The sequence below is a fragment of the Lycorma delicatula genome, chromosome 6 (genome assembly GCF_047948215.1).
Source record: "Lycorma delicatula isolate Av1 chromosome 6, ASM4794821v1, whole genome shotgun sequence".
Taxonomy (NCBI): Eukaryota; Metazoa; Arthropoda; class Insecta; order Hemiptera; family Fulgoridae; genus Lycorma; species Lycorma delicatula.
In genome coordinates this window covers 119,161,962-119,178,799 of record NC_134460.1, presented here as the reverse complement: position 1 = coordinate 119,178,799, position 16,838 = coordinate 119,161,962, and the positions used below count along the sequence as shown (strand labels likewise).

General features: G+C 28.9%; 1 protein-coding gene across 14 annotated transcripts in view; it reads right to left on the bottom strand.

Moving 5' to 3' along the window:
• Ufd4 (ubiquitin fusion-degradation 4-like) overlaps positions 1-16,838 on the bottom strand; it is a 280,366-nt gene that overhangs the window by 79,059 nt on the left and 184,469 nt on the right. For 13 of the 14 annotated variants that reach the window (XM_075368433.1, XM_075368435.1, XM_075368434.1 and 10 more), the window contains 2 exons: positions 9,002-9,238; positions 4,923-5,098 (listed from right to left, as the gene is read on the bottom strand). In XM_075368433.1, the coding sequence (XP_075224548.1) occupies positions 4,923-5,098; positions 9,002-9,238 (413 nt within the window). The remainder of the gene's footprint in view (positions 1-4,922; positions 5,099-9,001; positions 9,239-16,838) is intronic. The other variant, XM_075368442.1, reaches the window with a different exon arrangement.

Here is a 16,838-nt window from a genome sequence, read left to right as displayed (position 1 = left end):
AAATTAAACACAAAATATATATATTTATATACAAGTTAAATATATAAATAAACATATAATATATAAGTTCAACTAAAAAAAAATACAAGAAAGGATCGGAAAAGTGACAATTTTAAACAGGACAATTTACATACAAATGCTAAAAATTATAAAAATAAATTTAAAAGACATCCTTCTAAAACATATTAAAAATTTCTATTTTTTTCATAGGTTGGCAATAACAGCTGATTAATAGTTAAGTTTAGTGTCTAGCATTTTAATATTTATTTGAGCGACGTTTGTGCTGTTATTATTCTTTCAGTAATTCACAATGGGGGATACAACAAATTTGTTTTCATTTGTAGAGTTGATGGATATATTGTTATTTATGGTACAGTAAATAAAAATGGATTGGCAGCTGTGTGTGAATACCAGGAAAATTATCCAGATTGAAGAGTACCAGGTTGTAAAACATTTGAGGCTTTGAAGATGAGAGTTCAAGAAACATACTTAAACCACAATTTGATGGTGGGCATGAACATTTTTTAGAAATGCCATTGCTGAATGTGGTATAAGTATCACCCACATCAAGCACAAGTAGGTTGTCACATTGCTTTCATGATTCTCAATCAAGCGTGTGGAGAACGTTACAGGAGCAACAATTATACCCAATTTAGTTCAATTTTGTTTCCTCTTTATATATATATATATATAGAAAACACAAATAACATTAGAATACAGGAAATAATAATACCTGCAAAGTAAAAACTGAGCACTAAACAAACAATCTTTCAACACAAACTCAAAAATTGAATACATTAAGTACAGAAATATCTTAAACAGATTAATAAAACAATGTAAATTTGATTATATTTTATAACTGATTGACTGATTATTATATTTTAAAATTGTTACGAGTTGTAACAATCTGACGAATGTTAAAATCTGATTTTGATTAACGAAAGAAATTTTGTAGATGGTTAATAAGATGTGAAATCATCCTGATTTCCTAAGTAATATTTTACAAGATACATTCAATAATTAAAGAGACAAATTGATGCAGAAATGAAACAGTTTGTAGGAGTTTTGTACTTTCATTACTTTAGGTTGACATTAATTGCATGAGCTGAGAACAGCTAACAGATAAAAATTGTTTTGTTTATAACTTCAATATTGCATTTAACAATGGCATGTCTGCTTGAAGTTTCCACATTAGCTGAACAACAGTGATCGGTTTTTTGTTTTCTGTAGGTGAAAAACCGGCTAAAATCTTTTCTCAAATGATTTTACAAAATGGTGAAAGTTGTATGAACCGTAGAAATTTTTATAAGTGGGTAGAACAGTTCAAAAACAGTCAAATCTCAGTGACTGCCGAGCAACGTCCTGGCAGCCAGTTGAAGTGTTAACTCCTTCTCTTGAAACCCGCATTGACATTATTCGTGAAGACAGACTTATTACAGTTGAACATATAACAAAAACAGTTGGAGCAAGTGTTGGCACAGTTCAATCAGTAACAAGCTCAAGTACAGCAAAACAAGTGCAAGGTGGGTTCCCAAAGACTTAACGCAACAACACAAGGAAACAAGATTCAAAATGTGTACAAACTTGAAAAAATGCTATGAAAGGGAAGGTGACCCTTTTTTAAACAAGATTTTAACATGTGATGAAACTTGGTTCAGCATTTGAATCGGAGTCCAAAAGACAAAGCATGGAATGTAAGCACACTAGCTCATCTGTCTGAAAGAAATTCAGAATGCAAGCATCAGCAGGAAGTCATGTTGACCATCTTTTGGGATGCCCAAGGTGCAGTCTTTTGTGATTATTTGGAAAATCAGCATACAATAAACAGTGCCTACTACTCAAAACATCTATTAATGTGTAATAGATGTGTATCAATTACACATCTATGTAATAGATGTTTTTAATTTTGCTGATGAAAAAAGTAAAGCTGGCAGTGAGAGAAAAACATCACGGATCTCAAGGAAAAGGTGTGATATTGCTGCACGACAATGCTCACCCTCACACCACCCAGCTGACCAAAGAAACTATTGGAAGGATGGGTACCACATCCTTCCTACCGTCCGGATTTGGCTCGCTTGGATTTTCATTTGTTTGGTCCACTCAAGGAGGCATTACGTGGAGAAAAGTGGCTCAAACAACAAGACAAAGACTTCTTTGCATCAGGTATAAAAAAAACTTGTTCATCGTTGGGACAGGTGTATTAATATTGGTGTATTAATATGTTGAGAAGTAGTAAGTTTCATTTTGTAAAAACACACATTTTTTTCTATATCAATTTGTCCCTTTAATTATTGAATGTCCCTTGTAATTACTGATGAATCCTATTTTACAAGGAATGGCATTATAAATTATCAAAACATTCATACTTGGGCAGAAGAAAATTCCCATGAGACTGCTACAAGTCATTTCCATTGCATTTTTTCATTTACTGTCTGATGTGGTCTTCTTAGTGATAATCTCATAGGCTCTTTTTTCTTACCACCAACAAGGCCCAATGGAGAGCGGTACTTGCATTTTTTTCAAACAAATCTGATGGAACTCTTGGAAAATATTCCACTTGCAAAAAAAAAAAAAATGCAGATGTGGATTTTCAATGATGTTGCACATGCGCACTACTGTCATGATGTGATGAATCATTTAAATAACAAATGTAATAACCAATGGATTGGTCAAAATGTACCAATAAAATGGCCACCCCCATCTCCCAATCTCAATCCAACAGGCTTCTTTTTGGGGTTAAATGAAGTCGTTAGTCTATTCCACTTGTATTGGCACACAAGAATTGAGTCTTCATATAATAGAAGCTGACCTACTATTAGGAATAATAATGATGCTATTAGATGTGCCCGATGCATGTATTCACAGAGCTGAACTATGCATTGAACAGAATGGCAGCCATATTGAGCAACTGCTTTGAAGAAATGTTTGCAGCTGAATAAAGTAACCATTTTCCTATTTAATCATTTGTAGAAAAAACCAAAAAGTATGTGACTTACTTTTTTTTTATATATATTTTTTATTTATTTTTTCTGCTACAGATATATTTTCTGTTTGTTTTCATTTACATTATGTTGTTCATGCATTAATGAAAATTGTTCTGTTTATTAAAATCATATCACTTTTCTGAACAGATGTGTTTTGTTTCTAATTAAGGCTGAACTTTTTAAATTTGTTTTTAATAGATGTAATTTACATCAATTTTCTCGAAATTAAATTCTCTACTAAGGTAACTGGAAATTTCTATTTGTTTATTGTTAAATTAAGTTATTTTATTGTAAACCTAAAAAACTGTATTCTTCGACAAAACTTTTACATGTTATATCCTGTTTTTCTTAAAACCTAAATAAGACAGAGGTCTGGGACCACTTTTTCTATTTCTTAGATAAAAACCATAAGGAGGTATCAAATTTACCCTTCAATTCAACCCCAAGAATTTTAGTATACCTTTATTTCACAGAGGGAGCAGGAAGCAGAGTTAAATGTTTCACGAGTCAAAACTCACGAAGGAATTGTTTTCTGATCTATGTTTATCTTTGGTTACAGAATCATCTCTCAAGAGAATGCCAGGCAATTTGTGATCATTCTGTATATCAATTTAATTATATGTATTTAATTTAAGCACTTCATTCTAAATTTTAGGCTATAACAAAAAGTAATACTATTAAAATTAAAGCATTATTACAATTAAAGTTAAATTATTAAAATGAATTATAATTGTTATAACTTTTTAATAAATTATGAACATTTTAATCTAACACAAAGTGAATTAGTTTACTTTATCACTTGTTACAAAATTAATAGTTTATCTCTACAGCAAATATCAGAATTTTTGTGAAATAAATTAAGAAAACAGAACATTAATTTTATTACATCTCTGATAAATGTTATTCAGTCACTTACTAAATTGATGAAAGAATTTAAATGGCATAAAACGTAAAATAAAAGAGTAGATAAAACTTCGTAAAAGGTTAAAAATTATCATAAAGTTATCAAAATCCATGATATAATAATTAGATATAGTTTTTTTTCAATTAAACAATAAAATGCAATCGATAAGTATTTCATAATTTAGATTTATTATGTTTATAAATCCATTGATTAGAAAGTGGAAAAACAATTCTAACGAGAGAAATAAAATTCACAACAATGTGAGAGTAATTTACAGGCTCGGTGAATATCAGAGTTAAACTTTTTCTTTTGTTCAGGAATTTTCTAACCAAATCTGTCATATAACTCGTAAATCCCAACCTTATAAGATAATCTTTAAAAATTTAGTTGCTTGAGGGTAAATACACTTTTGGCAATTGTAATTGGTAATAACATTAGATTACCAGTCTGATAAAATGATTAAAAATCATATTGAAATGTCATCAGGTAATATGTATTATCTATCAGATAATTTTACAGTAATGAATTGACTAAAATGATCAAAAGAACAACATCAATAATTTATTTGAAATTCAGAAGCAAAGATTCCATATGTTAGGTGCTGTAACTTGAACAGTTTTAGGTATCTTACATGATATATAAATTATTTCTGAAACCAAACAGCCATTGTCAAGATGACTACATTCCATGCCAGGTTCACTAGGGAAAGTGAGGCATGAAGAGATTTCTAATTGCTTTCTCTACTGTTCCCAAATGGTTCTAATGAATAGTGGCTTGCCAAGCCCGCTGAAATGCAGATGTTTAGCTCAAAGAAAGTGATTTAGATTAATGCGTGCTGTTATATTAATATAAATATCCCTTTAGTCAGAAAACATTGGATTATATGGAAATAACTGTTATTAAACTCTGTGTTTAAAGTACAACACTATATGTCTCTACTTAACAGAGCAAGCAAATATAATATGGAACTATGATAAAAAAGTTAAAAAAAATAACAGCAAAAAAAAAGATTTCCTGATACAGGATTTACTCACCTTGGCAGCCAGATTGTCAGCGGAAGCAGCTTGTTCTGTGCTAGCAACTGATGTTTTAACCTGATTTTCTGTGGCATCTGGAAGACTGGGAGTGGAGCTGGACTTACGACTAGTTAAAACACTTGTCCTTGTGACATCTGGACCTGTTACTGTACCACCAGATTTATTCCATTTTCCTAAAATAAAACTTACTTATAAATTAATTTATTTCTTTTAACTACTACGGTGTAGGTATACATATAATTATTTTAAATCTTTCAAGATCAAGTAGCTTAAAAAAATAAAAATTAAAAAAAAAAATACTTTTTAATTTTAATTCATTTCAAAAATTCTTTCTCTGCTTGACAAGGAACAATTATCAAAAATTTTTTGGGTGGTTTCTTAGGGTGAAAAACGCTTCCATGGACAATTATCAATTTGTTCACATCAAATGCAAATATATTTCCATTACTAAAGAAAGGATGGGGTGATCAAAGCATAATATTAAGATTAAGATATATATATATATATATACATACAAATCACAAATAATATATATGTTCAATATATAAAACCTACAGAGAGACAAGACCATCGTTCTGCAGCAGATATTTGTACCCCTGCTGCCATCTTTATGTAAATGCCATCATGAGTTAGTAGATAAAAAGAAATTCTATTTTATTTATATCACTACATAATTCTACTCACACACTACATAATTATTAAAACAGTAAGTATACCAAAGCAGTAAATGCTGAAAGTTTTCATATTCAATTTCCCAATCATAAATACATAACACATTAATGCAACCTACTTTTAATAATTTGAATAAGTTAAAAAAAATCTCTTTTGCTTGCTTTAAGCCTTGACTCTGGAAATCTTTTATTAAAATTCATTTACAAAATGTAAAAAAAAGTGTCACTATAGGGATCGAACCCTAGTTTTAAAATTCAAAAACGTTTCTGAGAAAGTTGTACACAATTCTGTTTGTTTTAATCTTTTATAACTTGAAAATTATTTTACCGAACTGCAACCTGAAAATTTAAATTAAAAAAAATTTTACTAAAATATTGTTGAGTATTTTTTTGGGTATTTTCTTAGTATTGTTGAGTATTTTTTTTTAAAGTGCAATACTGAAAACTAAATGCCAAAAATCTATTTTATTTCTCAAGGTTATTGGTCAAATTCTAGTCACCACAAAATATTAAAACTTCTTATGAAGTCTCAAACAAATATTGATGGAAACAGACTATATACTTTTCCAAAAAAAGACAATTTTAAATTAATTTTATTAAAATTAGTTGTTGGTGATAAAAAATGTACTATTGTCTATAAAGCTAAAATACTAAATCATTGTTTTTAGTTGCTGATGATATCACTGTCTTAATCACTATTAGGCTTGTGTTTGAGTAATTCTGACATGTTCAGTTGATGGCTGATTAGAGATCAGACAAATATTTGTTACTATGCTAGTTACAAACTTATTGCAGTGATTTATTTAAAATATAGTTTTTAACATTATTTAGGGGATACGTTCAGATATAAAAAAGACATTGAATCATGAGCGCTGTAGCAGTTATAGTTACAGGTTATCATATGTGTTGTTTAACTTCATATTTGCACAAAAACACATATTTACCATTATAAAGTTTTATATTGAGTTGGTAAGAAGTAGTTATTAATGTAAATATGATTAACAAAATAAAAAAGAAAAAGAGATTATTATGACAACGTTTTATATAAATTTTTAATTTTTTTGAAATTTGGACTTAATAGAAGTTTTTTGTTTTTGAAATGTAGTAGAAATAACAGATGGACCACTGAATGTGAAAATAGGAGGAGAAAAGATTATGGAGGTAGAAGAATTTTGTTATTTGGGAAGGTAGAATTACTAAAGATGGATGAAGCAGGAGGGATATAAAATGCTGAATAGCACAGGTGAAACAAGCCTTCACTCAGAAATATAATCTGTTTATGTCAAAAATTAATTTAAGCGTAAGGAAAAGATTTTTGAAAGTATGTGTTTGGAGCGTTGCTTTATATGGAAGTGAAACTTGGAAGATTGGAGTACCTGAGTAGAAAAGATTAGAAGCTTTTGAAATATGGTGCTATAGGAGAATGTTAAAAATCAGATGGATGGATAAAGTGACAAATGAAGAGGTGTTGCGGCAAATAAATGAAGAAAGAAGCATTTGGAAAAATACAGTTATAAGAAGAGACAAACTTATAGGCTATATATTAAGACATCCTGGAATAGCCGCTTTAATATTGGAGGGAGAGGTAGAAGAAAAAAATTGTACAGGCAGGCAACGTTTGGAATATGAAAAACATATTGTTAGGGATGTAGGATAGAGAAATGAAACAATTAGCACTAGATAGGGAATCTTGGAGAGCTGCATCAAACCAGTCAAATGACTGAAGACAAAAAAAGAAAGTTTTTTATGAAGCTAAAAATTCACCAGGTTTCCTGCCCTCTAATAAATTTTTCGATGTCCAGGTTTAAAAATGAGTGAGGATACATGTAAATTCTATGTTAGAAGTTTATTTGTATTTACTAGAAGCCTTATGGTTATGTTGGAAGTGACACGGCATATTAGAAAACATGTATAACTGGAATGTAAGCAATACTAGTTTGATGTATAATGTAGAAAACTAAATGTTTATAGTTTATAGTCCATGCAAAGTTATATCATTTAAGAAAATTTTTTCTGAGACATTCTACAAGATTCTTAAGTGAAAATATTGATGAAAATCTAAATTTGAAAAGTATATTACACCTGATATCAATAAAAAGTTATCTTCTACTAGTCTCACCAAATCTTATCCTCAGTTATGTGCTACAACTCATTTCTAACTGCTTATCATGTTTTTGGATCTGCACCTTAAATATAGTAGTCTTTAGGATGAGCCCAGTTAATGGTAAAAAATATTTTTAAATCAGAAAATAATAAACAGATTGATTACCAATTCAAAAAGGTAATGCTCTATAATAAATAAAAATGATGGTACCATGGTGTTACAATCATTTTATAACATGTAATCACCTATTAAAAAATTATATTGTAATAATTGTAATGATATTAGGCACACTGTAACATTGTATATAGTGACATTTTGTTTTCTTCACCACTTTTTGATATAAGAGGTTATAATCCTCTTTAAAGATGAATAAATATAATACATAAGAATATTTTTTAAACCACTAGTACTGAAATTAGAAAAAAATTTGACATGAATAGCTATTTACATTTTTCATATTTTCTTATATCTCTTTCTTTCATTATTTTAATATGCATATTCTTTATGTTTACAAAAATAAAGAAATTGGGAAAAATTAAGTAAGTAAGTAAAATCATATGAATTTTTTATTTTTTGAAAAACTCAAAACTGCTATTTTAGCATTTTGAAGAAATGTGAAAAAAATGATAATTTTTTTTCAATAATCTAGTTATTTCAAGAGCTAAAATTTTGTACGAATATATGTAATCATAAACGAAAATAAATATATTAAAAGCTTAAGAAAACTGTATGATCATATTTGAGAAATTCCCAATCAAATTATTAATTTTTAAATTTGACTTAAACTGTTTTTTATTAAATTGAACTGAAAAGTGCATTAAAAAAATACCTATGATAAATCTAGAACATTAAACATGTAAGATAAAAATTATCATAGTTTCAAGACTATAATACTACCTGCCTCATATAAGTAATAAAGTCAAACTACAAGTTAGCAGTACCATCTTAGCTGAATAACACTGAGACACTACCTTTAACTGACGCCTGATGATTAAACTGGCAAGACAGGATTATTAATGCAAACAAAAGTAACTATACCTTTAATTAGTGGATAAGATTTCTTACTCATGTAATGACATTATATCTAATTAAAAAGGAATAATAATTAATCAGAACTGCTGTGACTTGACCTCATTACTTCATAGCACATGTTTTGAACCAATCTTCTTCTGCAGTTAGGTTTTATCCACAATTAATCCAAATAAATGCTATGGGAAGGCAATGTTTTCCATACTGGTTTTGGTCTCAGTTACTGATAGATTATACACTTTTAAATAATTTAAAAAAAGACAGATCTCTACCTGTGGGTGTAACAGGTTTATTGGTGGCAGTATTTGGAGTTGTAGATGTGGTCGTTGTAGTAGTGGTAGTAGTGGTGGCAGCAGCAACTGTAGTCACATTATTTGCATTGTTGCTGTTTGTGGTATTTGATGAAGTATTATCACATAAATCAGATGCTAATTTAAGGTCATATTTGCCTTCAGCACCCATCCTGTATGAATTTGAACCACCATGATCCCATGTGACATCAATCCACCCTGAAAGCACACCGATCACAAAAGTGATAGGGAAAATACATTTAATCATACACGTACTGAATCTACATGTAACTATGTTTACAATCATCTCTTGTTATTTTAAGAGATCATATTTTAGGATTAAAAATTATCGCTTAACATTATCAAAATCAATATGTCCTGTTACTCTTGGACACAATGAAAAGTTAAATTTCAATTGTGAGAGCAGCAGCATTTGTTCAGCATTCAACAATTCTTGAGACTGTTGTTACATATTTTATGTCAATTGAACTCTATTTCCTCCCTCACAACTTTATCATTATTTAGAAAAAGAAAATTGTGAGAATGAAAACTATCTTTATTGGGAATCCAGTCTCTTTAATTATTGTAAATAAATAATTGAAATTTTATAAGAGGGTTTGACAATCAAATCTGAATCACTTCATTTAATTTCAATTACAAAAAAAAAAGAATTAATAATTGCTAGTTTATATATTATATATATATATATATATATATACAATTTCAACTTTTACTTTATCCAACAACAATGCACTCTTATGATTATTATTCTAATGAATGCAGTCTTCTGCTGGTGAATAGATATAATTAATTTTAAAATTAGTAACTGATAGAAATCAACAGAAGTATAAAATAATGTCCAAGCTATTGCCTTAACTTGTCTAGTGATTATAAGGACATCTAATATTTGTTTTTCCACATTTACTTCTTCCATTTTATTTTCTTACAGCATTTTTTTTGTTATAACAAAGGAATGTATTACAAATAAGAAATCTGATTTCAATGAAATAGATGATTGTGCAACGTTGAAAATGAATGTGTAATGAAAATATTTAGGAGACTGACATAATGGAATTGAATTGTGTTAGGTGATGACAATTTGTTTTAAAAAGGAAATAATTTTGTTCCAATGTTTTCCATCAGACAACTTACAAATTTAATACATATATGAAATATAATAAATTTTAGAATTCAACTCACCACAGCACATACACTTAACTTCCTGAAACTCACTATTCAAAAATTAAGAACATTAAATGGTCTATAAGTTGAAATAATGGCTATAAGTTAAACAGTACTGCTTGCTGAATTGGTACTTTTTTTCTTTCTTTTTCCTGTTTAGCCTCCGGTAACTACCGTTTAGATAATACTTCAGAGGATGAATGAGGATGATATGTATGAGTGTGAATGAAGTGTATAGTCTTGTACATTCTCAGTTCGACCATACCTGAGAAGTGTGGTTAATTGAAACCCAACCACCAAAGAACACCGGTATCCACGATCTAGTATTCAAGTCTGTGTAAAAATAGCTGGCTTTACTAGGACTTGAACGCTGGAACTCTCGACTTCCAAATCAGCTGATTTGGGAAGACGCGTTCACCACTAGACCAACCCGGTGGGTTTGCTGAATTGGTACTAGCAGTAAAGTAATTTAGAGACAACTATGAATAAACTTTCCATACTATCTAGACGTTTTAATCGAGATCAAATTATTTATTACTTAAAAATATTGGCAATTAATTATGGGAAAGAAATTCTGTTCAAAATTTTTTCTTATAAAAAATATATCACAGCAGTAACTCAAATTTGTAAATAGAATATTAAATTTTAAGTTAAAAATGTTAAAATTAAACATAAGTTTAAAAAGCAATTTGTATACTAAAAAAAATAATTTACATTATTTTATTTCTAATTTCTTTTTATTAATTCACCAAACTCAAAGCTTGTACATAGGATTAAGTAGTGGAAATTTGGTAAAAAAAAATACCCGGGTATGAATCAGGCCATGCCTGATCAGGTATTTGAACTCTGGACCTTCTGGATAAGGGTTGAGTTGCTATCACTTCACCACGGAGATCATAAATTTATCGCGTGGTATGAAATTTATTAGAATAGAAGCCCTATTAACACATTCAATCGGCTGACAGATAGTTGGTAAAGGGAAAAACTGGTTGAACCCGGGTTTTTTTCCTATTAAATAATTAGCCTTCTTGTAAACTACTAAAATAGTAACAAAGGTTTAAGGTGTGTTACATTTTTTTCACAAGGGTTAATTAACATAACACTTAAAATAATATAAAATAAAAATAAAATTTATGTGTAGTTTTTGTTTTGTGTAAGTTTTGTAATTTTTGTGTAAAATTTGATTAGTACCTATGAAAGGAAATGTTTTATTTTGAGAATCATCTGTTCATTTAAAATCATCTAATCATCTCTCTAATAAAATAAGTTATCATTTAAATTGTTTCTGAAATCTCGATGTTACAACATAACACATTTAGCACTAATGATTTGATGCATTACACTGAACTTTGCCAAGGGAATGATGACACACATTGACATGCAAATGGTTAATATATCATGTTATTCGAGCTCAGGCACCTGGCCTGGGTTAGTCTATATGTAGTGCGCCACTCAGAAAGGTGCTTTTAAATGCTATTGTTAAAGTAGTTCAGTTATCTTGCCTAGCAATTTAAATTAATTTTTTTTTTGAAAGTGGTTATTTCATCCTCACAGTTTCTGTTTCTTCTATATAAAAATGTATTAAAAAAATATAACAACAACTTAACAACCAAACACATTAACAGAAAAACTAATACCAAAAGTCTACTTTTGCATCATCAGTCAGCACATAATTCTACAGTTACATCAAAAAACAAAAAAGTAATAAAAACTTAAAAATTCAGAAAACATAAACCCTAACAACCACAAAACTTGAACACCACAACTTCACTGCCAACTGGAATGATGTAAATCTAAAAACCATTATGCAACTACATTCGTAAACATTATTGCCAACTGCTATAACCCACTATGTCTTTAATTAAAGAATCATCTTCAAAACTGATCTGTATGATCCATAACAATAAAATCAAACTTAAGAAGTTAATAAATGTAATAAAACAAATAACAGTATTTAATGGTTTTTGAAATGTTGAAATTAAAGATACATAAAAAGCAGAGAATTAAGTATCATGATAGTTTTACAAAATTGCAACAAGAAAACAACATAAAGATTATTAATAGTTTTTTCTTAGAAGTCTACCAGAAAACTATCAAAACAGGTCAGGGTGAGTAGAACAACCTGCAGACGCGTCCCAAAGTGTTTGAAGTTGAAACTGCACTGCACTGCATTACAGTTGTGCAACAACCGAAGAAACCAGAGAAGGGAAAATGTGTCTTTTGTTGCTGGTTGTAATGTGGTTGCAGATGGTCAATTGAACTCATTTGTTTACCATGTCCGACATGGCACAGTTTCATTTATCAGAAGATTCGCATCTAATACATGAGGTGTACCTTTCATTTATCAGAAAATCTGCACCTAATATACATTCTTATATGGTAGCTATTTTTAAAAGTGATGTGTCATTTTTGTCCATCCAGTGGATTGCATAAACAGGTTGAAGGTTGCCATATGTATGTGTGTTGTGTATTTACAAACACATATATGAAAACTGTTTACTTCAGGCCTCAACGTAAAGTAGAGAGAAAATACCTGATCATTTTGGATGACTTTGTTCACAGAAGAATGTGATTATTGATTTTTTCCAGCAAAATGGGACAACCTATCATACATCTGAGAGGTCCTTGCTTGTTTTCATGAACTGCTGAGCGAACAGTGAGTAGAAGCTTATGGCTGCTGTGGCCACCAGACTTGTTGACATGTGACTTTACTTGGGGAATGTTGAAAGGATGAGCATATCAAAACAACCTACATAAAATTGATGAACTGAAGGATATCAGGATATGCATTAGCAGTATTACCCTGGTAGAATTGATTCAGGTATACTTCCATTTATTAAACTGTGCACATAAGTGTTTAGCTGTTGGTGGAGACCATTTTCAACTTTTACTCTGAAGATTAGTACAGGTGTCAACAGATGTTGACAGGGCTAATTTTTTGTGGTCAACCTGTATTTCACAATATAAATATATGGAGAAGTTTAAAGATAAGAGTTTTTAAAATTTAAAAACAATACACACAATTCATAAGTAGGTGCCAAACAATGATATTAATACCAATTTTTAAATCTTTAAAATTTGTTCAGACTTTCTGAGTTTTAAAATATTTTATTTTTTATTTTAAATGGAAATATATTTTATATAGACAAAATATTTTAATGGCGTCAAGCATAGTGTTGTTATAATGCTTTGAGGGACAAAAATAAGGTTTAATTTTGTGGCAGACAAAATTATTTTTAACTGTCCCACGAGAATGAGAATTTATTATTTAAAAAGATGGTAAAAAATTTCACAATATTATAAAAGTTTTACTATTAATGTGATTAACATCTTATCTGAAATGCACAGTTGTTTTGTCTTATCTATGTTAAAATTAGGATTGTTACAATCTATTCAATAAGTGATTTTATGAGCTACAAAATACAATCATTTAATTAAAATAAAACTATCTTTGAATATTGACACATTTATTTTTTATTTATTTTCCTGGGGACACAAGTTGTTATCAGTGCCCGGAGATAAAATTATCATAGTAAATGATTAAAGTAATAATTAAAATTTATCTTAAAAATTAAAACAATATAAAATTCCTGTGTTGAATGCTAAGTGTGAAAACAATATTAAAAATCTACATAAAACAATAAAATTGCTGAACAACAAAAGGCAGAAACATGAGAGTTTAAACTGTTACACTTACTGTGCAATGATGTGATGGGAAAATAAGTATGAGCTGAACAGGCAGCCTTGTTAGCAGGTATCAGGTGCTCTTGGAAGATAAATAATTAATGAAAACAATAAACAATTGAGGCCTCAGAACTGAGAATCAAAAAGAAAACTGCAACCACTTAACTGATCTTTCAGAAAAAGGTATCTAGGAGTGGAGGGTAAGTAAGGATTACCTGATCATCAGGATTGGTGGGATAGTTTATTATTTAACTCAGGATTATACATAGTTTAGACCTTGGGAGAACTTAAAAACATAGAAAAATGCCATAATTTAGAATCATGACAGTTAGTAATGTATGACTAACCAACAGCAAGTAGTTTCTCCTGTAAGAAACTACTTTATTTTTCATTAGTATAAAAATTTTGCAGACACGATAGTAAAAAAAAAAACAATTCATAAGAAGCCAGTAGAAATGTCAATAGATAATTTTTCCTAAAGTCATCTTAAGGACTTGTCAATATTGTTTTCAAGAAAATTAACAGTATTTTGTATAAATTTTATAAAATAACTTAGAAGATATGGATAATAATGAAACTGGACTAATTTCTTTTTTAAATCAAATGTAATAACTTTTTGATGGAGGGAATAACATGGATTAAAACAGATAAGATATAATCCATTTCAGAAATATTCATTAAGCAGATTTTTGAGGGGTAGCATCTATGACTTCTATTAAAAGAAGCATGAACTACTTAAACTGAACATTTATTATTTACCCTTAAAATATAAATTTTAAAACCAACTAGAAATAAATAACACAATGCTCACAATAGTACAATATTATTATTGTTAAATACCAATACCAATACACCAACAAACCATTGAATTTTCATCTACATGTTAGCTAATAACAGAAGTAAATTTGTAATCGCTTTGAACTGTTTTTAAGAAAAATTCCACTACCTCTTAATAATTTTTCATAAAGACTGTAGTTCTTTGATTATTATTATTTTAACGTTTTTATGACCAATAACAACTTCAGCATAAATTATTCTATAATTTTTGAAGTAAAGAGGCAAATTAAAGAAAAACATTAAACATTATATAATAGAACTTATTTTGATAATTTGTATATGAATGAAAATTTTATTGAAATTCAGCAACAACTAAAAAAGTTGTTTTAAAAAATTCTAAAAGTAAAGTAATTTACATTTTTTTTTCAAGATTGTTGAATAAAAAATGCAGGTTTAACATAATTTAATTAACAGCAAATTAAGTTTTGGCTTTAAATAATTTTATAACCAATTCTGCTTAGTTTTAGGTCATTTTTTGTAAATCATCTTTAAATTTATTCAAGGTAATGAATGAACTATTTATATTAATTCATACACCATGTCAATAATTTCTGATCTGAAGATTCTGTTTAAATCATTACCTTCCATCTATTCTCTTTTATTGTTTCTTTTTTACAACAGTTTGACCTCTTTTGATATAATTAAAGTAAACTGTGAGATATCGAACGTCACTGTCTTCTAATGACATATGGAATAAAAATTTCTTTCTGTTACTAATTATATACTATATATTGATCCAACATGGCAAAATTATAACCATCATTATGTTTAATTCTGCAGTTGAATATCTTAAGATTATAATCCAAATGAAGAAATACCCACTGATTGAAGCAAGGAGTACAACTTCTTTATGAATTTTAACAAAAAAAAAGAAAAAAATCAATTCCAAAAATGCCTAAAATTTAAAATAGGCACACTGAATAGAATTCTTTGGATCATGCTTCCGGCTGATTAGTCATAAATTTTGTGATGAAGCTATAATTAACTATCTATAAACACTTTGTTAATATGCTTTTGCATAAAAATATCCAGCAGTATAAGCTTGTGAAGGGAAATGTACTGGTTGGTCAGCTTGAAAAAATATAGTCTTGATATATTTTCTAGGGCCACATAACAATTATAAAATGGATAGTAGTAGAACACTTTTGAGGCAGCTGACATATATGAAAATTGAACTTAAAGACAGTAAAAAAAATAATATGTAAAGAATAAAAAAAAATGAATAAGATTCAACTTCTAACCTTTTCAGAGCTATTTCTCAGCTCCTTCTTCAGCAGTTTATATTCATGCTGTGCTGTCATTAATTGTATACATTTTAAGTGTTCAAGCAAAATTGTTTAAAATTTGGCTGAATATTACATCAGATTGTTTGTTAATTAAGTAAAATGTATTTGTTAAATCTCACCTTTGTAAATTTTATAATAATGAAGAGGGTTGAAACCACAGCTTTTATGAGCAATCTATATTTTTACAAGTTACAGTAAATATTTTTGTATGTACAACTATTAACAACTGCTTTGAAAAATATATAGTTATAACCTTTTCTTTTAAAAATGTTGCCTATTTCATAAAAATTTTACTTAGTTTTGTATTTTCAATCACTAGGCATTTTAATTTTAACATTTAACATAACCAGAAACAGAAATGAAAATAAAAATCTAGTAATAAAAAATATGTAATGTTAACATATAAAGAAGAAATTACTAAAATTTTCAGTTAAGAAGACTATAACATTTTCAAATAAGATAGGAAAGTAATATGATAACAAGAAATATGATAAAACTGATGTAAAATACTAATAAACATAACTCCACCGTTAATACAAAATGTAAACTTCTGATTGTAAACTTCAGTTTATAACTAACAAACATTTAAATACTGCGCCATTTCATCAAACTGTCTCACTTCTTAGACCAGTAAAAAGAAGTTTATGGTAAATCGATCAACCTGGTAAAGGGAATTTAAGCCCTAGCTATTGCTAATGCTTTTTTTTTTACCAAGGGGTAAAAATAAGCTACTTCTAGTCCAAGCGGCACATTTTGTGCTGTAATAAGAGAACACGGGTTTGTGTCCTTCGTCACAGCTCTTTGTACATCTTGTGTTGTTTGAAAATGGT